We start from the raw sequence: 25,062 nt of genomic DNA on the forward strand, positions 1-25,062 counted from the left end.
GATGATTGTATAATGAATGATACAGCTTTCGCAATGTGACTGTGTGATTGTGAAAACCTTGTGTCTGATGCTCCTTTTGTCTACCTTATCAACAGATGAGTAAAACATATGGAATAAAAATAAATAATAGGGGGAACAAATGTTAAAATAAATTTAGATTGAAATGCTAGTGATCAGTGAAAGGGGGGATAAGGGGTATGGTATGTATGAATTTTTTTCTGTTGTCTTTATTTTTCTGAATTGATGCAAATGTTCTAAGAAATGATCATGATGAATATGCAACTATGTGATGATATTGCGAATTACTGATTATATATGTAGAACAGAATGATCAAAAGTTAAGAATGTTTGCGTTTGTTATGTTTTTTTAAAAAATTAATTAAAAAAATAAAATAATGATGCCAAGATCTGAGCTTGGTACAATGGGAGAAAAGGTCAGCACTTTCTTTTCAATATTGCATCATCCATATTGTCAATAAGAAAGCAGTAGAGCTATGAAGATCGAAAGATTATCACATCTATCAGATAAAAACTTAACACATAATTGGTTTGTGCTTATGTAAAATGTTCTGAGTTCTAATGTGATGCATTGTAACCAATTACTGGAATCTTTCTGCTAAGTACCTCAAAAACCAAATTCAGTTTTGTCTTTATTAGCACCCTTAAATAAAATTCAGATGAGCAGTATAAAAAAAAAAAGAGTAGGAGAGCTTATCTGTGAATAGTATCCTTAGTTCTGAAACTATTTTCCATACAAGTAGTTAAAAAATATATATATACACATCATTGTACATTTCAAATTTATAGAAAGTTTTAAATATTTTTGTTGCTTTGCTTTTCAGGAGGGTCAGAGTAGGATCTTATTTAGTAATTTCCTCCTTGTCTCAAAACCAGTGTAAGTTTAATACATTCTATACTAGGAGTCAGCAATCATTTTCCTCTAAAGAGCCAGATAATAAATATATGTGGCTTTTCAGGACGTATGGTTGGTCACAGCCCCTCAATTTTGGGCCTGTAGTGCAAAAAGCAGCAATTGACAATATATAAAGGAATGAGTGTGGCTGTGCTCCAATAAAACCTTATCAGTGAGCACTGAACTTGAATTTCATATAATGTTATTGTATCCCAAAAATATTTTTCTTGATTTTTCTTCAGCCTTTTAAAAAATACAAAAGCAGGTGGGCCACGGTGGCTCAGCAGGCAAGAATGCTCGCCTGCCATGCCAGAGGACCCGGGTTGGATTCCTACCCATGTAAAAAAAAAAAAAAAAATACAAAAGCCGTTATTAGTTCACAGGCTATACGAAAACAGGTGGTAGGCCAGATTTGGCCTAGGGGTTATAGTTTGCCTGCACTTAATTAACATGTTGCATAAAGTAAGATATTCTTTAAATGTTTGATGATAATGTGATCAGATGTTTCCACAAATACAATTTTATTGTGTATTTTAATTATTACCAAGAGGTAAGTTTCACATTTTTATTATATGCTGATTACTAAAATAAAATTTGAGAAATTATAGCAATTACATTCTAGAATATCTAAATTTAAATATATAAGGGAGAAGTTATCCTTAGTATTATAAGTTGTTTATTTAAACAGCATTTGATGGAAAATTTGAATATATTTCTGTACTTATACAGCTAGTAGTTAAGCAATTTTGCCCTTTGCTTTTTTTAATCCTGTACTAGGTATTAGGTTCAATGCAATGGATTAAAGGTAAAATAGAGACTCACTTTCTGCAATTTACTAGGTAAACAAGACGATTCTGTGGCTTTCTGGCTTTTTACAACACATTAGTTGACACATACATTGGTTCAAAGAAGTGCTAATTTAAAGATGAAGCTGTAGATCTTTACAGCTATTTTCTTAACTGTTCATTTTCATAGATCATATATATAAATATATACTGCTATAAAATAAGCTGAACAATGCTGTTCATTTTCATAGATCATATATATAAATATATACTGCTATAAAATAAGCTGAACAATGCTAGCAAAGAGCATTTTATATAGTGCAGATTTTCATATTTTTGAAGTTCAAAAGCAGAATAAATTGATAATATTTAAAAATGATTAAGTGACTAAATGTGGATTAAAGCATAAAAGGCAGGAAAACATTGTTTTCATAAAGCTTTACATGGAAGTGTCATCTTTGAAGTAGAAGTGCTGTGCTGAACAAGGTTTATTCTTAGGCACTTACTTGATATTCCATGTTTTATTTTTCAATTCTCATTTTAAATTTTATAATTCAATCATTTTAAACAGTTATGTTCGAAAGAAGTTTTACAACTTTAATCTTAATAATCTCAAAAAAAAGCAGACATGCTATGTCATAAAATAACTATTAGTGACTAGTTTGTATCCTATAAATCTAACTTGAGTTGATAATATGGTCCATTACCAGCTAACTGCACAGAGTATTTTTCATTTTACACTCTTCAGTTACTTTTTAGTGAAGTGTTAAAAAATATGAAGCTTTTCTCCTCTCTAAAATTGCACGCTGTCTGTCTGTTATTAGGGAGATAACAGCTCTTATAAATGTTTCAGTAAGCGCTAAGTAGACAGTTATGTGCACTCTCATTCCACGCTTATTTGCTTACTGTAATAAACTGATAAAATATGTGTGGTTTGTCTCTGTGTATCTACAGGCATCGTGAGTCACATAGATTTCCTTTAGAAATAATGTTGTGTCTGCAGAATTGATTGGTTATTTTCATAAACCATCTAAAGGTACACAAACGACTTTTATTATTTAAGGATATGCTGTGTGAAGATTTGTAGAAGATTATCTCATTGTTACTTGATACTTTTTATGTTAAGTCTTAGGAGAGGCTTTTTATCTTAGACTTACTGCGTGTACTGAACTAATTACCCCTTCAAGAATCATAGTGGGGGTGACTCATCATTTGCTTATAATGCAGTCATATTTTTAATTCTTGGAATATTAATAATTAAACGATTAAATGAAAACTAGTGTTTTCAAACATTATCCTTCATCCTATCCTGTATATACATGTTTTAATATGTAATGGAAAACAATGTTTATACCTAAAGCTAGGTATTTTAAGAATTAGTATTTGTAGTATAGAAGTCCTTCCAGTTACTAAGTTGTTCTTTGTATTTAAATGCCTTTAAGAAATATGGTATCTTTTCATTTGTTTACAGTTATGCGTAGTAGAAAATTTCAAGTTGTCGTATCCTAAAACCAACAAATATCAACACTAACAGGCTCCACTTGTCACCACACTGTACTCCTGTAAGGTTATAGTATTTTTAAAAACAGTGTAATAATTGACTCAGCATCACATAAATTATAGTTACCACCAACACTGGAGGTATATTATCTACCAATCTACATAATCATTTAAAATAGTAGAATCATGCTCTGAGTTCTGAAAAGTGAATAAAATTATGTTGTGCACATTGAGCAGAAAGTATAGAATAGATTGATAGATAATAAATAGATTACATGTATTTTGTTAGAGATAGTAATGTTATAGAAAAAGAAAAAGTTAAATCAGAAAGGAGGGATGCAAATGGATCACATCTCATTAAAAGATGTAATGAGACATCCCCACTATGATGATTTGGGCAAAGATATATAGGAGGAAAACCACATGGGTATCTAGAGAAAATGCATTCCAGACAGAGGAAATAGCCAATGCAGAAGACCTACAGTAACAGTATTACTCGTATGTTCAAGGAGTAGCAAGGAAGCCAGGGTGGCTGGAATGGAGTGAGCAGTGGCTTCAGAAATAATAGGAAATGAGGCCAAGGAAACATGAGACCATACCATTTGATACCTTATAGGCCTTTTATAAAGATTTTTGGTTTTTACTCTTAGTAAAATTGGGAGCCATTGGAGGGTTTTGAGCAGAGGGTTGACATAAGGTAACTTTATTTTAAATGCATTCTGGTTGCTGTGTTCAGAGTAGACTGAACATAGCAGTTTGCCTTTGTTCAGTAGGGTGCAGAGTAGATGCAAGGAGGCCAATTACAAAGCCATTGGACTAATCCAGATGGAAGGTAACGGTAACTCACACCAGGATGGTAACCGTGGACGTGGTGAGAAGTGGTCAGATTTTATTCAATTCATTCAAATTATTATAGATTCTTCTCTGAATACTAGCTGTAACGTGTGTGTTCTCTTAACTTTCTAAGCCTGCCTCTGTTCATTTATCATATTGAATTACTTACTTTCTCCCCAGCTAAACAGTAAACTGTTTTAAGACTGGGATACTTTGTTTTTGTTTTGTTTTTATTTCTGCATCATAGTCCTTAGTACAGTGGTTGGCAGAACTAACTCAATAAATGTTAGATGAAAGAATGAATTAATAAATTAATGATTAGTAATTACTTTGTGTTTGAAATAATGGTACTCTTTTTGGCCAGGAAATCCTGGAATACCCAATTATTGTGCTAGACCACCTTTCTCCCCAAGATGCTTACAAGAGATGTGAAGTCACAAGACAAAACTAGGCAGATAGTACTTTACTATTAGCGAAGGCTTTGCTCTCTAACTCCACTACAGAAGTCTAGTGAGTTAGAATGGTCTACATCAAGGACTGAGTAGTTTTGAAACAAAGCAGACTATGAAGTTGAACCTCATGAAATTGCTGGTTTGACTATTTTGACCTATCAAATTGGCAGATACATGATTCAACCTAATATGTCCACCCCAAAGGCCAAACTCAAATCTTCAATCTCATCATTCCACGTCTACTAGGGCCATTGGAAATTAAGTAGAAGATCACAGTCTCCTATTATAAGCTTGTTATCCTCCTCCAATTGGTGTCCTTAAATATGACTAATCCCAGTCGATAGTATGGTGGGAGAGGTAAGTTATAGAAACCCAATTTGAACTAGCTTAAGCTAAAAAAGGAAGTTATAGGAAGGAATTTCTTCTGTGTTTCACATGAAAACCAAGCTTCAAAAAGGGTAAGAATATGTCTGGGGCTCAGGAATCATCCAAACCAAAGCTACCAGCTGTCTCTCATCTCTGCTTTTCTTTAAATTTGCATTACTTTTTTCTCACTGAACAGTGTGGCAGGAAATGTATCCACAGACTACATTAGAGTTTTATATCCCAGAATTTTATCCAGTTGAAAGAGACTGGCTCAACTTGGCCAGGGTCCATTTCTGAACTGATTAACTGTGTCCAGGTCATGATGTGATATAAGAACATGCTAGCAACCTCAAGAACTGGATGTGAGACAATTTCTAGAAGATGGAGGGATGTTGGGGTAGACAGTGCCATACATCACCACTCCAAGGGGAGTATTGGGAAGAGAGCTCCCTTGAAAAACCAGCACTTTGTCTTGAACCAAATAAAAGCAACCCTGAAATGTTGAATTCTTATTCTTATCATAGGACTTACTTCATGCTTTGTTGTCAGCTACTAGAACACTTCTTGATATCAGGAACCCACAGAAAAAATTAACCAGGTCATAACATACATTTTACTAAGTGAAAGTCAAAAGAAAAAAGTAATCTCTACGTATAGTAGTATTCCCATTAGCAAGGTCCTTAACCCGTATTGTGCCGTTGTGCAGATTCCAAAACAGCACTTTTGAACATAAGCTGAATTTTTAGCCTTGTTCACCCCTTCATTCAGTTACAACTGCACAGTTTTATGTAGTGTTCCTTCTAAACCTGAATTTAGCCATTGAAATAAGTGGAGCTGGAAATTGCTGAATGATAGAAAAAAAATGATATCAAGAAAGGTCTCAAATGTTACACCACTTGCAAGCTTGTAAATTGTTAGCCTGCCACAGTGTAAGAAGTTACAGAAGTTATGGAAGGAACTTCCTATAACTCCCCTTTTTAGCTTCTTGTCATGGATATTGTCAGAAGACATGAGACTTCTGGAACAGAGACAAAGGACAGCTTGTTACTCACAACAATTGCAGTAGCCAGAGTCATATAGTTTGTACCACCTCGCCAACCTGGATTCCCAAAGGGCAACATGATGAAGGCCAGGTAAAGCCAACACAGGGAAAGATACCTTGGTTCAAGAAGGCCGGTGATGTTCAGAGTTTTTCTCTCGGCTGAAAGGGCACATGGCAGAGTCTGCTAGCTTTCTCTTCCAGCTTCTTGTTTCATGAAGCTCCACTGGGGGCATTTTCCTTCTTTATCTCCAAAGGTCTCTAGCTGGTGGACTCTGTGGTTCTCTTGTCATTCTGTGCTAGTTCTGTGGCTCTCTCCTCATTCTCAAAAGAAACTCTCTCCAAAATGTCTCCTCCTTTATAGGATTCCAGTAAACTAATCAAGACCCACATAGAATGGGTAGTGACACGTCTCCATCTAATTAAGCTTAACACCCACAATTGATTGAGTCACATCTGCCTAGACATAACCTAATCAAGTCTCCGCCCTATCGTGCTGAATGGGGGTTAGAAGAAACTGTTGCTCTCACAAGATTGATTAAGATTAAAACATGGCTTTTCTAGGGTACATAAATCCTTTCAAACTGGCACAACCCCAAACAGAAATTCTGTACCTATTAAGTAGTACTCCCCATTTCCACCCACATCCACCCCTGATAACCTCTAATCTACCTTCTGTCTCAATGAATTTTCTTATTCTAAGTATTTCATGTAAGTGAAGCCATATGTGGTAGTTAGATTCGGGTGTCAGATTGGCCAAATGATCATGCCCCGTTCTGTTTCTGTGGATTAAATCAACAGCATGTGAAATTCATCTGTGGCTGATTACATTTGCGGTCAGCTAAGAGGAGTGCCTTCCACAATGAGTGAGGTTTAATTTAATTAGCTGGGGGGCTTAAGAGAGAGAAGCTCAGTATACCTCCTCATCTCAGAACTCACAGCTCAGCCGGATGGTTGGAGATGCAGAAATAAATTGCTCTGGGAAAGCCATTGGAACCCAAAAGCCAGGAGAGAAGGCTAGCAGAGGTCACTGTGTGCCTTCCCATGTGACAGAGAAACTCAGATGAAAGCTAGCTGCCTTTCCTCTGAAGAACTATAAATTTTTAACTAAGTAAATCCCCTTATTAAAAATCAGTCCAGCTCTCTGCTTCTCCCCACTCAATAGACAGCCTCATCTTTTTGTGCAGTACCAGCTGCATCTCTGACGCATAATTGTGAAGTTTAGAATAAATGAATTTGGCCGTATTGGGCCCCTGGTCACCAGGGCTGCTGTAAACTCTGACAGAGTGCATGTTGTTGTCATCAGTGACTCCTTCATTGACCTCAGCTACTTGGTCTCCATGTTCCAGTATTATTCCACCCATGGCAAGTTCAAAGGTACCATCAAGGTTAAGAAAGGGAAGCTTGTCATCAATGGGAATCCCATTACTATCTTCCAAGAATGAGATCCCACCAACATCAAATGGGGTGATGCTGGTGCTGAATATGTTGTGGTGTCCTCTGGTGTCTTCACAATCATGGAGAAGGCTGGTGCTCACTTTAAAGGTGGTGCCAAAAGAGTCTCTCTGCCCCTTTAGCTGATGACCCCATGTTTGTGATGGATGTGAACCATGAGATGTATGACAACTCCCTAACTCCCTCAAGATCATCAGCAATGCTTCCTGCACTACCAACTGCCTGGCCCCCCAGCCAAGGTCATTCATTCCAACTTTGGCATCATGGAGGGACTCATGACCACCTTCCATTCCATCACTGCCACCCAGAAGACTGTAGATGGCCATTCTGGGAAAATGTGGCATGACGGCCATGGGGCTGCCCAGAATATCATCCCTGCATCTACCAGTGCTGCCAAGGCAAGGTCATCCCAGAGCTGAATGGGAAGCTCACTGGCATGGCTTTCTTTGTCCCCACCCCCAGTGTGCCTGTCATGGATCTGATGTTCTGGCTGGAGAAAAGAAAGCTGCCATGTACAGTGACATCAAGAAGGTGGTGAAGCAGGCTTCAGAGGGCCCCCTAAAGGACATCCTTGGCTATACTGAGGACTTGGTTGTCTCCTGCGACTTCAACAGTGACACCCACTCTTCCACTTTTGATGCTGGAGCTGGCGTTGCCCTCAACCACAACTTCATTAAGCTCATTTCCTGGTATGGCTACAGCAGCAGGGTGGTGGACCTTATGTCTACGTGGCATCCAAGGAATAAGAACCCCTGGACAACTAACCACAGCAACAGCATGAAAGAAAGAGAGACTGCCAACTGCTGGGGAATCCTAGCCCAAACTCAACCCCCAGTACTGAGAATTGCCGATCCTCCAGTTTCCATCCCAAATCCCCTGAAGAAAGGGATGGGCTGGAGACCCTACCTTGTCATGTACCATCAATAAAGTACAGCCAGCCACACACACACACAAAAATGCTAATCCATCTCTGGTGTGTTGCATTCTGGCAGCTTTAGCAAACTAAAACACCATATAATATTTGTTCTTTTATGTCTAACTTACTTCCCTCAACATGATATCTTCAGGGTTCATCCATGTTGTAGCATGTATCAGTACCTCATTCTTGTTCATGCTTGAATAGTATTCCATCATGTATAGGATGTTTTGTTTATCCATTAATCTATAGGTAAATACTCGAGTTGCTTCTACCTTTTGGTAGAATAATACTGCTGTAAACATTGGTATAAAAATAGCTACCGAGTCCCAGCTTTCAGTTCTTTTACGTATATACCTAGAAGTAGAATTATTGGATCAATGATAATTCTATGTTTAACTTCAGAGGAAGTGCTTTCCATAGTGGCTGCACCATTCTTCATTCCCATCAGCAAAGCACAGGGGTACTTACCATTGTTTTTCCCAACACTTATTCTTTTCTGGTTTTTAAATAATAACCATCCTTTTGAGTATGAAGTGATAGCTCATTATGATCCTGATTTGCATTTCAGCAGGGTCTTTTTTGGGTGTTTAATTCATTACAGAGTTCTTTGCACCTTGAATTTGGTTGAGGGTAGAAAATAAATGGGTTGAGAGAATTATAGTGAGTTTATTCTTTTGCATAGTCCTTAATATCTTTCTAAAATAATTATAATTAAGCTGTAGAATTTTGAGACAAGGCAGAAAAACAAAATAAATGTTTGAGCCATGTGTCCCAGAATTAAGTGGAGAGAGAGAATCAATAAACCAACCAAGATATGTTGTTGGCTCTTAAATGACTGAAAGCATACTTCTGAGCTCCTTGTATGATATGTAGAACACTAATTCCTGGCTCTAGGAATTAGAACTGCTTGTAAACTAAACCTCTGCTTCTGTTCTGCCTTCTTATGGTCCCCTGCTTGCCGCTCTGCAACGTTCTAATAGTCTCCCCGCCTTCCGCAAGTATTTCACCTTCCCTTGCTCATAGTATATGTAGCCCAACTTATGTGAGTTTCTGATTACATCAATATGTATTTAATAATTTAACGAAATTGTGTCTCTGGAACAGTGTAGAAGATATGAAAGGCCAAGTCATTGTTCCCCAATATGCTTATCATCTAATTAAGAAATGTGGTACTGAAAATGTGATCATCCAGTGAAGGGCTTGTATTTAAGGTTGACTCTCATAGCCTCAGTTGCATGAGAATTCATTTTAAGAAGAAATAGATTCTTGCTTAGTACAAATTTTAAAATGCAATGTTGTCTATATATGTGAATATACGTGTGTATATATGTGTTCTGTACATGTTTATTTATTTTTATGATGCCCACTACTTCTTTCAGTGAATGATAGCTAAGGATTGCTATCTTTTTTAATGCTAATCAACCTCTGAGAATGCATAAAGATATTGAACTTAGAGTGAACATTGAAACCAAGGAATTTTGAAAATAATTTTTATTCAAAGGAAAGAACCTAAGCTTAGAAGTGAAAGTTCTTTGAAAATTTAAAATGTTGGACTGCTGTTATCATCATCAAAAGACTAAATGAGAAAGAATACGCCAGTTGCTCCATTACTTTATGTGGCCAGAATTTTTAATTTTGCCAATAATTTATTTTATTTTGTAAATAAATGATTTTGTAAATCTTAAAGATGATTATTTAAAATTTCCCACCCTTATAAATTAAACTTTAATGATACTTTTAAAGCACTATTTGTCATTTGAAGTATATGGTATTTAACTCTTGGATTTTTGTGGATGAATTTTAAATTATTGCATTTTTAATGTCATCAGGTATCAAGTGGCAGAGTGAACATGTTCAGCAGGTTAATATGTACTTACACAATTACAATAGATAACCTAGTTTGTGAGCATATACTTGTTAGGAAAATGTCTTGCTTAGGTCTGTTTAATTCTAAATTATTTAAAAGAAAAATAAAAGCTTGCTCATGTCAGGTTAAACCCAATATCCAATACTTCGACTTTGAATGGAAAGGTAGCTACCACATGGTTTTAGAATAGAAAGTGTTTCTTCATTTAATATGATACCTATGATTTCTTTTTTTTTAACTTTTTTATTATGTAATATAACGAATATACAAAACAAAAGAAGAAAAAAGCAGTAATTTTCAGAGCACTCTTCAGCAGGTAGTTACAGGATAGATCATAGAGTTTGTCATGGGCTACCATACCATCATCTCAGATTTTTCCCTTCTAGCTGCTCCAGAATATAGGAGGCCAAAAAGAATAAATACTTTTTTATCATCACAATCGACTTCTTGTGAAAAATAACATATTTACAAAAAAAAAAAAAAGCAATACATTTCAGAGCACAGCACAACAATTAGTTGTAGAACAGATTTCAGATTTTGTTATACTTTACAGTTCCACAATTTTAGGTGTTTACTTCTAGCTGCTCTAAGATACTAGAGACCAAAAGAAATAACAACTTAATGATTCAGCAACCATATTCATTTGTTAAACCCTATCTTCTCTGTATAACTCCACCATCACCTTTGATCTTTCTGTCACACTCTTTAGGGGTATCTGGGCTATGGCCATTCTAACTTTTTCATGTTGGAAGGGGCTGTCGATAATATGGGGTAGGGAGATGGAACCAGCTGATGTTCTGGAAAGTTGGGCCCTCTTGGTTTCAGGACTTATCTAGACCAGGGACCCATGTGGAGGTTGTAGGTTTCTGGAAAGTTACCCTAGTGCATGAAACCTTTGTAGAATCTTATATATTGCCCTAGGTGTCCTTTAGGATGGGTTGGAATGGTTTTGGTTGGGGTTTGGCAAGTTATGATAGATAGCAATGTCTAACTGAAGGTTGCAAACGAGTAGCCACCAGAGTAGCCTCTCACCTCTTTGAACCCGCTCAGCCACTGATACTTGATTAGTTACACTTCTTTACCCACTTTTGGTCAGGATGGAATTGTTGATCCCACGGTGCCAGGGCCAGACTCATCCCTGGGGGTCATCTCCCTTGCCTCTAGGGAGAATTTCACCCCTTGATGTCATGTCCCACATACAGGTAGAGTGCAATGATTTTACGTGCAGAGCTGGGCTTAGAGAGAGTGAGGCCACATCTGAGCAACAAAAGAAGTCCTCCAGAAGTAACCCTTAGGCATACCTATAGGTAGGCTAAACTACCTACATAAACTTCACAACAGTAAACCCTCAAGATCAAGGGCTTAGCCTATTGATTTGGGTGTCCCTAATGTTTGACTCAGTATCAGGGGATTCCCTGATGGTAAAGTTTAATAGTTCCAAATGTGCTACCTATGATTTCAATCAAAATGGGATTGAGAGGAGAAGTTAATAAAAGGAGTCTAAAGTTCAATGGACAGATAAACAGTTATGATTAGCCTAGAAAATACTGGAGGGTGTGGGGAATGAGAGAAGATTTTTTTTGCCAAATGTCATATTATAGACCTATAAGAAATAAAACAACATGGTACTGGCTTAACGGATCAATGGATAATAAAAGGCCCAAAAATGTTTCCAAGTACATAATTAGAACTTTGCATTTACAAATCATTGAGGAAATTTTCAATTTTTTAAAACTGAAACCATGAAAAATGTACACGAACAGGTATCTTGACCTCAAGGTAGAGAAGATCTTTTTAATCATAAAACAAAGAAAGAAACCACCTTAAACTGAGGTTCATGGCCTCCAGTTTAAAGTTAAAGAAATTCAAGGTGAGAAAGTTTAGAGTCAAGATTGCAAATGAAGGTACAAGATGTTCATTACTGGTAGAGGACATGATCTGATAGTTCCAAGAAAATCAACTGACAAACCATTAAAACTAATGAAGTTAGCAAGATAGCCAAAAATATAGCGTCTTGGAAAATATTAACAAGATTTTTCTTCTTATACTTATATTGTCAAAATATTTTAGTATATACCTGCCTAGTGCAGAAAAATTTTAATAGTGCTTAGAAGGCATTTACTTTATTTCAGATCTTATAATTATAGAATAATTTCAGAACTATAAGATCATGTGATATCCTACTGATACTTGTTATTATGTATGGATATTTGTTATTATATATGGATATTTGTTATTATATAAGAAAACTAAGAGTTAAATGTTATACCGTTGTGCTTAATTTCTAAGAGAATTAATAACTACATTTACAAATTCATCTTTTTTTCTTTTTTCCATGTGCAATAGGTCAGTACTCCTGTATTTGTACCAATGAAAACTCATGTGCTGCTTCATCGAATGAGTGGAAAAGGACTAGCTGCCCATTATTTCTTTCCAAGACAACCTTGCATTTTTGGTGATAAGATGGTCTCTGTACAGATAACGTTGAACAATAGTACTGATCAAAAGATAGAAAATATCCACATAGGAGGAAAAAAACTTCCAGTAGGCATGCAAATGCATGTTTTTAATCCAATAGGTAAATATTAGTTCTCATTTAAAACTTTAGCTGTATTTGATAACTAAAGGTGTTCATCTTAAAAGTAAAGTAATATATGTTAGCATACATAGCTTATATTTGTGTTTACTTTTCAACTAAATTTATCATACAAGATAAATCTATTTATTTGCCCTTACTAAATCAGGTCTCAGCAGTGGTGATACCAGTAGTGACAAAACGCTGGTCCTGAAGAATCATAGCTGCCATCTGATTTTTACCGATCTCTGTCACCTTCCACCCACCTCTCTTCCTAGCCAGCATCGTTCTCCACATGCTCCTTAGTTGGTTTATTGTGTATTAAAGTAAAGATCAGTCTGCCTTTTTAAATACAATACCCCCATATCTACCCTTCCCTATTTCTTTTCACATTCTATAAATTGAAAAATAAAGACAGGAGACTGAGAGCATGTATACAATTCTGCTTCTCTTCCTTTCTTTGTATGGAATATGGAATAGATCGTAAGTATATTAGTGGTATTGTACACATCATTTTAAAGTATTTTGAAACTGTTGCCACCATTTAAAAATCAGCATTTTCTTATATTAAAATAAAATGCAGAATTCTTACTTTTCTTGGGAAAAACAGAAGATATGCCACCTCTGGTCCTTTATTCCTATATGCAACATCCAGCTGGTGCTGAGCAGCAGCTGTCACCTTAGATGCAGCATGTGCTTTCCAGGTTGCCTCAGTGCCGGTTACATCATATTGTCTCCCAGCTAAGTGTCATCCCTTTTGCATTTTTCTTTCTACATCCAGCTTGCTTCTCAGATTTACATTATCTTCCTGGTCCTTGAAAGCTGCTATGTTTGTAACCCCCTTTTTAAACAGTTTTCTCTAAAGGTATTTTCACCGAAAATATACTTAATAATTAAATGTAGCAGCTGGATGTCTTTGAGTTTGAATTGTTAGAATAGTTAAAACATCTATCTCTATTCTTGTTGTTTTTTGGTAAGGCAAAGCAGTATTAAGGTTTAGTTGGAAGGAACATCAGATAAAACTTCAGTTAAAAGTGATATAAGGTTTATGTCATTGTGTCCTTGAAACGTTAAATCAGAAAGTTCAAACAGCCTCCCTTTTATAGAAATGTTACGTGAGCAAAGCATATTGACCAGGATGAACTCAAATTTAGTTATTGTGCTTTCTTATTCATTATTTCAATTAACTTTTTCTTCACCTTCATCTGAGCTCTTGACATTGCTGAATTCTCTCATGTAGTTTCTGTAAGTCATTCAGTAAAGAAAGTCATTGTTTGCATTATGTTATTTATACAAAGAAATAAAAGAATTCCTAATGGGTAAATCATAGTGGACTTTTATAAGCAACCAAAGTAAAGAAGAGCTAAAGTAAGTTGACTTCAGGATTCATTTAATACCATTTTTATAATTTGGTAATTAAGATACCATTTTAAAAATATATAAAGTCTCCTGATTTTTATTTTTTGAAGTTAATATATGACTAAGGAATTATAGAATATCACAATTTGTGTTCTTTTTATTCTTTGATATCTATCTTTTTTTACTTAGTTAAAAATTAGTTTGTGTCAAACAGCTAATATATGAATTGTCTGAACATTCAGAATGTTATCCAAAGTTTAAAACAGTAGAATAGTGTTAATATTTCTTTAAGCTGGCATAGTGAGTTTGTGGGTTGCCCTTTTGTTGGCCTATGCAGAATAGAAGAAATAAATAATGTGGACTTACCATAGAAATAAAATATGAATATATACCATTGCCTCAGTACTCATAGTAAGCTTTACTCTTCCTGTTTAGATTAATTTTTTGAGATTTTGATGCCATTTATTGAATACTCTCAAAGCTTCTTCCCTGTGCAGGATATGTTTATTTGTAACACCACCTAGTTCTTTTTACCAGTAAATTCCAGTAGGGTTACAGAGTAAGATACATTTAGTTGTCCTCTAATTACATCTTAAAAATGCAAGAAAGATCAAGTATTGTATTTGTATGCATTGTGAAATAAGAGAGGTAAGATATTTGTTTTATTTAATGAGACATTTGAATATGTTAAGGAGTCCAAGAGCTTTCCTGTTTGCCATTTATCTGTTTTATTCTGATCTATAATATGCACTGACTTTGGTCTCATCTAACCCTGCATGCCACTGTACTCTCAAGAATTTTAGGAATAACACGCCATTTCTCCCAAAGAGACCAAGTATATGAGAGATTAAAAAGTCACTATTAAACTCTATACACTATATTCAGTGTCACTATGTTAACAGCTGACAAATTTTTACTTCTGCTGAGATTTCACTATTTACTGTAGAACTGTCACTTCAAAGTAGAAGGCATCCTATATGGCTTCATTTTTCATTATTAATAGTGTTTAATAGAGCCAGTATTTTTTCAGCAATATCCACATGACTATCTCAAGTATATAGCAGAGAATTTAAAAGCGTTATCTAAATATATAACCTAACAAGGTAAACTTTCCCAATTTAGTAAGTTACAAATAGTATAAATATTCATTATATAAATAATTTATGCTGATCACTTTGCTCTTAAACCCTCTATATAATAAAACCAGCCATTGGTCATGTACTGTCCTCCAACTTAGCATGGCACTAAGCTAACAGTTAATTATCTTAAGACTGAATACAGTACCAAACCATGTCAAAGAATATTATCAACAAGACATTTTGAGAGCTGTCACATTGTCAAATGATATACAAGGAGACATGATGTAGAGAGATATAAATCATGAATGCCATCATGTTTTGGAGATGACAGTGTTTGCTACCACTATGGTGTCAGGCTACAAACAAGGCCAAACCCCATATACTGTGACACAGAAGAAAGCATTAATGACGCTAAACAACAGGCTTGATCAATTTGACAGAGCTGAGATTTAATAACAGTGTGTAGCTTTAGGAGAAATGTGAGAAAAGTATCATATTATTTATCCTATAGTAAAGCCTGTCTGTTGCCAAAGTTTAGGCAGTAAGTCTTTTGGCACTGGAATAGCATCCTGTTAAATGCAGTGAAATTCAAACTGGAATCAGCAAACCAGCATACCTCTTAGCAACCCAATAGCATTTTTAAATCAGCATCAAATCAGTGCCCTCTTACAATGCCTAATCTTCATTGTGCCTATGAGAGGTAAACACTTCTTAATTTATTAAGCTTATTGAGTTATTCTTTCTTCCCATCTGTTCCATCCTCCATGTCATAGTTAACATTACTTGGCAAATCATACTTACCAACAGGCCCTAGGAAAGTGACAGTCTACCAGATTAGCAGTGTGCTTGCTAAAATATAACTACATCTGGTATGATCATATAGATTAGATAAAGCTAAATATTAAACTACAATGTGACTCCAGTTACACTGTAGACTTTGAGCAAAACGAAAATCAAAAAAGGATAATTTATATTTATGTTAATATATAGCCAGAGTTTGGAACCATAAAAAGGATGAAATTTGGTGGTGTTTGTTTGATTTTGTTTTATCATTGTCAACTGAAAAATGAGAGTATTGTATATTATTGTATATTGGTTTAGCTATTTCCCCAACTTAATTAATAGATGACGCTTCAGAAATTCCAAATCTATAAATGTCATTATGCTATTTGTTTTTTCAAGACAATCTGCTACTAAATTCTGTTTCAGTTTTGAAACAGAGTTTGTTGTATTAACAGAATTGTTAATTGTTAACAGAATTTTTAATAGAATTGTTGTATTAACAATTAGACTTACCATTTTTGTTTCTATGCCAGTTCTCAGTTAATTTCTGAGTATAACAACTTCATTTTTCCAGCTTTGCTTACATATGCATTATTTAATTTTTTATTTTCTTCCAGTGGAAATGTGGAACATTGTTTAAAATTTACTTTTTACGTCTAAAGTAAATATTCTACAGTTTTTAATTACATAGTGTCTTACAAGCTTCCAAAGTCCATTATAGTTGTTGCAAGATGCAATTTGTTTCCTTTTCACTTTCAGTGCCTATGAAGACAATATTGTAAAACTTGAAATTTTTCTCAGGAAAAGAGTTGTTTTTTGAAGCAAAAACTGTAATATATTCATTGGAGTATGTGCAGAATTAAGTTGTGAAAAAAAGAAAACTTTCTCAAGTAGAATAGTAAGGCCACCTTATAATTTAGTTCAGTATCCTTACTTTGCAAATGTCTTATAAACCATGATTAAATTTGATTGTTTTTAATCAAACTACAGACATTTGCATAAATTTTCAGTGTTTAGTTTGTCTCCTTTATATCTTCTGTGTTTAAATTATCTTGTTTCCTAGAATCTCTTGAGCCTGAGGGATCCATTACTGTTTCAATGGGTATTGACTTTTGTGATTCTACTCAGACTGCCAATTTCCAGTTGTGGTAAGTTCAATTGTTCTTCTATATTTTATATTACCTGTAATAGATAGTAGATCAAAAACTAGACTTGCAAAAGCTTTTTTCCTTAAGAGACAAAACATTTAAACAAATTTGTTTTTCTTTGTCAATTTTACACAAAGAAAGTTGTATAAATTATGTCAGTGTATGTTTTAGTAATTGTTATACAACTAACCAAATAATTTACCATATAGTTGAAATTCATAGTTTGTTTAAAGCAGCCACAGCTAGTAATTTCAGCTCATATTACCTCTATAATTTTGGAAAATTTGTAAAACAAAATTCATGAGGAAAATACAGAAGAAATTAAAAACTTTAATATTATTGAACAGCCAAGAGGAAGTGTCTTTTGAAACATCATTATCTATTATCTAGCACTTTTTAAATGAAGTATTCTTTTTTACTTTCACTTAGAAACTTTCTGATAAAAATTAAATGAGAACATTTGTGCAATTGGGAAAGATTTCATAACTGAAAGCTGTACAGGAGAGTTCTTTTTAGAATTGGATTTTGTCATTGTTCCCAGATTTCCTAGAATATGGAAATCCTGCTGAAAGTGATTTTCATGAATAACCCTTTGGTTTATTTCTCTTGTTTTCTGTGAACTCATTTAATGTTTTTTATATTTCTGATAAAAATCCAGAGGCTATCAGCAAATTAATACCAGGCTATATTTATGCACCTTTGAGAATTGTCTTTGAACTCTTTCCTTTTATATTCTTCTGATTTTACAGCATGATTTATTTTTATGTGAAGTTGCTTTTTTTTAAATCTAAAAAGAATTGTAATATTTTGTTTTTCTAAATTGTCATCAGTTTACAATAGAATTTGTTACAGCTAAAAACCTCTAAGTTTAGGAAATAGACACTTTTTAATAACTTTCTAGATTAAATACAGTGAACCTTCTTTTTCATATACATTTCAGTTTGCCAGCAATTTAAGCCTAATATTATACCATTTATTGCTGAGAACCTGCAATGATGAATATAAGTAATGTAGCACAACACATTGATTTTATGCAGATTATCACCTTTATGTTTTGGGAGGTCTGCTATATTAGTGATATATAAAAACTGATTACTTTTCCCAACATTGCTTGGTAATTGTTTATTATTTTTCTATTAGACAAACAACACAGATCAATATTGCTTAACACTAGACTATGAGTAACATCACTCTAAATAGATTTGCCTCCAACACCAGAGGTACATTCATTTTCATGATTTGAACAATGTGAGTCCAATGACAAAGCTCATGCACCAAGTTAGGCCAAAATTAATAGCTAAAAATGAAAATTTCCTTTTATCTATCAATTTATTTAAAGAATTTTGTATATTTCTTGAGGTGTGCTTTTATTATTTTCATTACAAAGACTTCATTTGTACTCTGTTGGACAGGATTTGCATTTTTTTCTTTCACAAGTGACTAATACTCTTTGAGGATAAATATGTAGGAAGTGTTTGATTTTTATCTTATGTTGGGGAGTATATATGAACAATATTTGTATCAGTATCTCTTTAATTTTAGAAAATGATGAATTTATTTCACCTAGAAAATAGTATTAGCTATTATAAGCATTTACATTAATATGTTTTTCTTATGTGTATTTATTTTCTAAAATTTTTATCGTGAAGGTGTGAGTTAGTTGTTTATGTTTTATTAAGTATTTTACTAAGCATGAATGCATGCTAGATCAAAAATTATTTTTTTATGTGTTCCAAAAAGAGCACTTTGTCTTGCATCAATTGTAATTGATCCTGAAGCAGTGTAATCACAATTACTCACTTTCTTAATTGGCCTGCCCAAAATCAGAAAATGGAAACCGATCGACAGTGTTTAAATCAATAACTTCATAGTAGTGTTAGAGTGGGTAGCGAGATAATGGTAATGGGTAGATCAATTGGTCTTAGATGCCAATCACTGACTGTGCATTTTGCATAGTAAATAGCACTTTTTGCTTAGTGATGTGCTGCATTAGTCTTGGTAGTTCAATAAAAAGAGAGGAAAAAGCAAGTATGGCTGATACTGAATTTTTTCCTTGGAATATATTCTGCATATTGAGGCATTAAAATTATGGGTGCTAACATATTTATAAGAAGCCTTCAGAGAGAACATACACTGTAAGTACACTTCTATTTATTAATAGAAAAGGAACTAGAGTATAATAACCCTATTTTAGCCCCTAGATTAATTCTATAATTATTATATAGATAGATAATAAATATATGTATGTAACTGTGTAGTTATTGATAAACATTAATGTATCTGTTTGCTTTGCATTTTAAATGGTGAAAAAATTAAATTCTTGATTAAATTTATTGAGATTGAAAATAGGTATAATATACATAAATATATCTCTAAAAGTAGGTACAGTGCATGTCCCGTTATTGCAGCTGTTAATGTATTAACCAATGTTAAAAATAACATCACATGGCTCAAGTTAGAGGACTGGCATCCACCTGTCTTTTGCCAAAAAATCCATTAAAAGACAGAAAATACATTCTTTTAAAAAGAGTAGCGCAGTACAACACTTAAAGAAACCAGAGGGAATGCCATTACTTAACCAGAGTTGTAAAGAATTCTTGGCAGTTAAAGCAAGAGGGATCAGAAAAACAATAACAGAAAATAAAAGCACAGGGCAAAGCACTCATAGAAGAAAAGTATTATAGCGGTAAGAACAAATCTGGGTAAACTATCAAGTACAAAGTGAACAAGTGAAAGAAAAGTTAGGGGTCTTAAGATAGTCATCAGGGTAATTAAAGAACTACTTCCAACCCCCAGTTTTCCAGCCTTACCCCTAGCAGCAGGCAACATACATATTTAATCTGAGGGGTAAGAATTAAACTGTAAAGAAAGTGAACTACTTGCCTACTTAATATAGGGGCCTAAGAAAGCAGCAGGATGTGAGATTGCAGAGAGGAGTCAGGCATGGGCAGAGATAAGATGAAATGCAGTTCTGTCCAAAAAGGAAATTGTCTCATGTCCTCTACTGTGCAGGTAAAGCCAATCTTATATCTGCCAGTGGGGAGGAAAGGACGTTGCCTGCCTACCTCCTAACTTCTTGTCCGTGTAACCAATTAACGTCTTACCCACTTATTTTATTGTTGGTTTATTTATTTATTTGTTTATTTTTTGTCTATCCACTTATAATAAAACCAGCCACCCTATTCAGAAGAGAGGAAACATAGTAATGATATTCACTACTGTTTATCAAGCGCATGCAGTGTGCCAGGCACTATTGTAAACACCTGTGTTATATGTGTCACTTTAATTAATTCTCAGAAGAATCCTATGAGGTATTATTTTCCCCATTTTACAGGTAAGGAAACTGAGGCACAGGAAGATTAAGAAACTTGTCCAAAGTCTGACTAATAGATAGCAGAACTTGCTATGTGTTAATTTAGCTTGATCCTTCTTTATAAATACAAATAAATGGGCAGCTTCAGATAACCAGGCTACTGAGGGGAAGCAGAAACTTGAAAGAAATAGAGCTAAAGATGAATACAAACACTCACTGCTGTGAAGACTCAACTGGCAGTTGGAGAAATAGAGTAGATACCTTTAAACTTTATGAATAATATCATCTGATTCAAGAGAACACTACATCCATAAAGCAAGAACATAGTGTTTGGAAAGTTTTTGAAGTATTCTTGCAGAGTAAATATGGAATAGAATGGACGCAGTTGTCTACTGATTTAGTGTTCTGGGAAAGAGAACCAAGGAAATTAGCTAGAATAAAAAGCAAAAAGATGGAAAATCTGAAAGAAAGGTTAAAATAATCAATTCATCTAAAAGGAAATCTGGAAGGAAAAAAAAGAAAATAAGAAATTTTTCCTAAGCCAAGAAAATGTACAGGCCTTCAGATTGAAAGGGCCCATCAAAAGCCAAACAGGAAGATGGTGAAATACTATTTAAAAAACACTTTCTGGTAAAATTTTTGATGAGAAAACCACCTTACTGTCTTCTAGAGAGAATGCAACTTACCTAAAAAGAACAAAAATGATTCTTATCAATATTTTCATCATACTGAAGGCCAGAAGAGAAATGTCATGACCCTTAAAAATTTGAGGAAATCAAATAGACATTTTTCATATAACCAAATATTTGATCAATTTACTACCCATAAACATTTTCTGAAAGAATTATTAAAAGATGTACTGTAATAGAACTTTTTTATCTGAGACATGGAAAAACATAGAATTAGAAAAAAATATTAATCATAAACTGGAACCAAAATCCCAACATGGACAAGTGTGAAAAGAAATAGTGGTATACTAGGATTCTTGTCATGTTTGGCAAAAAGGTTGATGGCAAAAAGAAGTTTAAATTTTTAAAGATAGCACTAAAATAATGGAAATATGATGTATTATAACTTTCAAATAAATGAAAGGAAAAAGAAAAGGACTAATAAATTTAATAAAGTTTGCGGGGTGGGGTGGGGAGCAGGTAAAGCCCAACAAATCGAAAACAAGAATGACTAGAATGGACTACACATACTAGTTACCACAATCCATGTCAGTGATTTAAATTCCGTTTATAATTAAACAGATAAGAAACAAAATTCAGCGTAGGCATTTATAAGAACCACACCTAAAAGATAATGGCACAGAAAAGTTGAGAATAGAGATGAAATATCAGAAAAGTGATCAAATGAAAACAGCTGTAATATTAGAAAAATTTAAAAGTATTTCATGTAGAAAAACCACATAAAATGAGATATTTCCCATTCATTGCAATTCTTCAAGAAAATATGGCCTTTAATTAACATAGTCTTGTAGTAAAACAAAAACTAACAAAAATGTGAGGAGAAATTGACCAAGCTATGCTCACATCAGAGACTAGATAAATGTATATGAATCTACACACACACACACACACACACACACACACACACACACAGTTTCAGTAATTCAGTTATCAAGCTTGATTTGAGATTTATGTGTGTTTGCAGAGAATACTGTTTCCTGCTTACAGAGAATACATATTTTTTTAAAGCGTTCATAGATACATATAAGAAAGATTAGTAAGGTAAAAGATAATATAACAGAGGTCTGCTAAATTACGAAAGAGTACACTATACCAATAAGCTGGAATATCTAGATGAAACGAATAATTTTCTAGGAAAATATAAATGAGGAATTAATAAGGTTAAAGTCTATCCAAACTTAAAAAAACAGATAATCTCTAAAATATCTAAACTTTTCCAGATCAAAAAAAAAGAAAGCATCCCATGTCATTCCATAAAGTTAATATGGCCCTGATTTTTTAAAAATATTTTTATTATAAACAATGGACAGACATACAAACATTCTTGACATATAAACATTCTTGACATTGTTACAATCAGTGACTCACAATACCATCACATAGTTGTGTATTTATCACCATGATCATTTTTTGAACATTTGCATCTCTCCAGCAAAAAGAAAGAAGAAAAGACTCATATATGCCATACCCCTTTTGACTCCCTTTCATTGACCACTAGTTTTTCAATCTACTCATTTATTAGAACCTTTGTTCTCCCTGTTATTTGTTTATTTCTTACCCGTATTTTTTACTTATCTGTCCATACTGTAGATAGAAAGAGCATCAGACAAGGTTTTCACAATCACACAGTCACATTGCGAAAACTATATCATTATATAATGATATAGCTGCGGGAACATGGGTGCTGGAACACAGCTCTACATTTCAGGTACTTCCCTCTAGCCTCTCTAATATACCATTAACTAAAGAGAATATCTATATAATGCATAAGAACAACCTCCAGGACAGCCTCTCGACTCTGTTTGAAGTCTCTCAGCCAGTGACATTTTATATTTCTCTTTTCCCCCTTTTGTTCAATAAGGTTTTCTCAATCCCTTGATGCTGAGTCCCAGCTCACTCTAGGATTTCTGTCCCATGTTGCCAGGGAGGTTTACACCCTGGGAGTCATGTCCCAGGCAGAGAGGGAAAGGGCAGGGAGTTTGCTTGCCATGTTGGCTGCAAGAGAGAGAGAAAAAGAGGCCACATCTGAGCAACAAAAGAGGTTCTCTGGGGGTGACTCTTAATCGCTCTGATTTTAAAGCCACGAAAGTGAGCATGTGAAGTTCACACCATTTAGGAATGTAAATTCAAGTGACTTCTGGGCCACAGAAAACCTCATTAAACCTCAGAAGCATCCTCCTTCAAGTCAGAAAGTCAAAACCTGGATAGTCACTTTCAACACCATATGTCACATGATAACAGAGGATCTAGCCAATACAGAAAGACAATGAAAAACAGTAAGAGTTACAAATCCTAGATGGGAATAGACAAAAAAAAAAAAAAAAAATTTATACACTATAATTATCAATTCAGAATATTTTGGAATAAACAGAAAAATCTGTCATTCAACTTACTGAGTTTAGAATCATGAAAAGCAATAACACTTTTGTGTACTAGAAATTCCAATTTTTAAAGATTATGAAAAAAATTATTCTATTTACAAGAACAACAAAAAGAATAAATTTGCAAGGAATGTAATAACTGAAAAAAACCCTGAAACTTTCTTGTAGGTCGTAAAAGAAGATACAAATAAAAGAACAAATATCCTATGTTCCTAAATGGGAGACCGTCTTCTCCCTCAAGTTAATTTTCAACTCCAATGTGATTGTAGGCTAAATCCCAATAGGCCTTTTCTTGGAACTTGACAAATTTCTAAAATTCAGCTGGAAAAGAATATGTCCAAGAAAAATCAAAAACAAACTTTTTTAAATGAAAAAGATTTGCTTTATAAGATCAAAATATTCTTGTAAACCCTGTTAACTAGAAGTGGCTATTGGCACAGGAATCAGTAAAACAAAACAGAATTTAAAAATTAGAAATTTTGTGAGTCATAAAAGTGGTATTCCAAATCAGCAGGGAAAGAAAGGACCATTTAGTTGATGTTGTAGGGACCATTATATGGAAAGAATAAAGGTAGCTTTCTTCCAGAGCATACTCTAAAATAAATTTCAAGTGGTTTATGATTTAATTATAAAAACAAACTATAGAAGTGCTAAAAGATATAATAGACAAATATTTTCAAATTCTTTAAGAACAAAAGCCTTTTTAAGCAAGATACATTAACCATAAAAATATAAAGAAAATTGACAGGTTTGCCTATTAAAAAATTTGAACTTCCCTACAAAAAATATAGATACCAAAAGCAGGTAACAGAAGATGAGAAAGTAATGCATCATATTTAGCTAACAAAAGTTTAATACTCAGAATATGTGAGAAACTCTCACAATTAATTTAAAGAAATGGATCCAACAGAAAAGTAGGAAGAGACTAGGAATAGGCAGTTTAACAAAAAAGAAACAAAGATAAACCTATAAAATGATGTTCAAAATCACTAATATTCAGGGAAAGAAAAAAACAATTTCACCCATCAAATTGGCGAAATTTTAGAATAATTTTATTATCTGGTATTGACAAGGAGGGAGAAGAAAAGCGTATACTCTTGTATAAGTGGGACTTTAAATTGGCACCATCCTTTTTAAGGCAGTTTAGCATTATCTGTCGAAATGATGAATATTCATCCTCCTCAATTACTTCTACCTGTGTAGAAATAGATTCATCCAAGGATGTTGTGTTTGTAAAAGGGAAGAAATGGAAATGGTAATCCATAGGGAACTGCTTAAATAAATCATGATGCATCCTTATTTATGTGGGTTCTGATCACCTACTATGCATTAAGTTCTATATTGGTTATTTTATTTCATTGAATCCTTAAAGCTAAGCTGCAAGATTTCTTGTTTCTTACTTCATAGATGAGGAAAGTTGAGCCTCAGAATGGTTGGGCTGCTTGCCCATGTCGTCTTCCTAGAAAATTTACCAACTTGGATCCTAGGAGTATGTGAAATGAAATTGTGTGTAGTACAAGTATCAGCATTACAGTTAAATTTATAAGTAGGATCTTGTGTTACATTATACTATTATACTGTCTGATGCCATGTAGCAAGGCCATT

At 34.1% G+C, this 25,062-nt stretch overlaps 1 protein-coding gene across 1 annotated transcript in view; it reads left to right on the forward strand.

Moving 5' to 3' along the window:
* Window positions 1-25,062, forward strand: part of AP3B1 (adaptor related protein complex 3 subunit beta 1) — a 353,422-nt gene that overhangs the window by 303,574 nt on the left and 24,786 nt on the right. The window contains exons 23-24 of the mRNA XM_077138668.1: window positions 12,477-12,708; window positions 16,990-17,074. Of these exons, the coding sequence (XP_076994783.1) occupies window positions 12,477-12,708; window positions 16,990-17,074 (317 nt within the window). The remainder of the gene's footprint in view (window positions 1-12,476; window positions 12,709-16,989; window positions 17,075-25,062) is intronic.

This window comes from Tamandua tetradactyla, chromosome 21, assembly GCF_023851605.1.
Source record: "Tamandua tetradactyla isolate mTamTet1 chromosome 21, mTamTet1.pri, whole genome shotgun sequence".
NCBI lineage: Eukaryota > Metazoa > Chordata > Mammalia > Pilosa > Myrmecophagidae > Tamandua > Tamandua tetradactyla.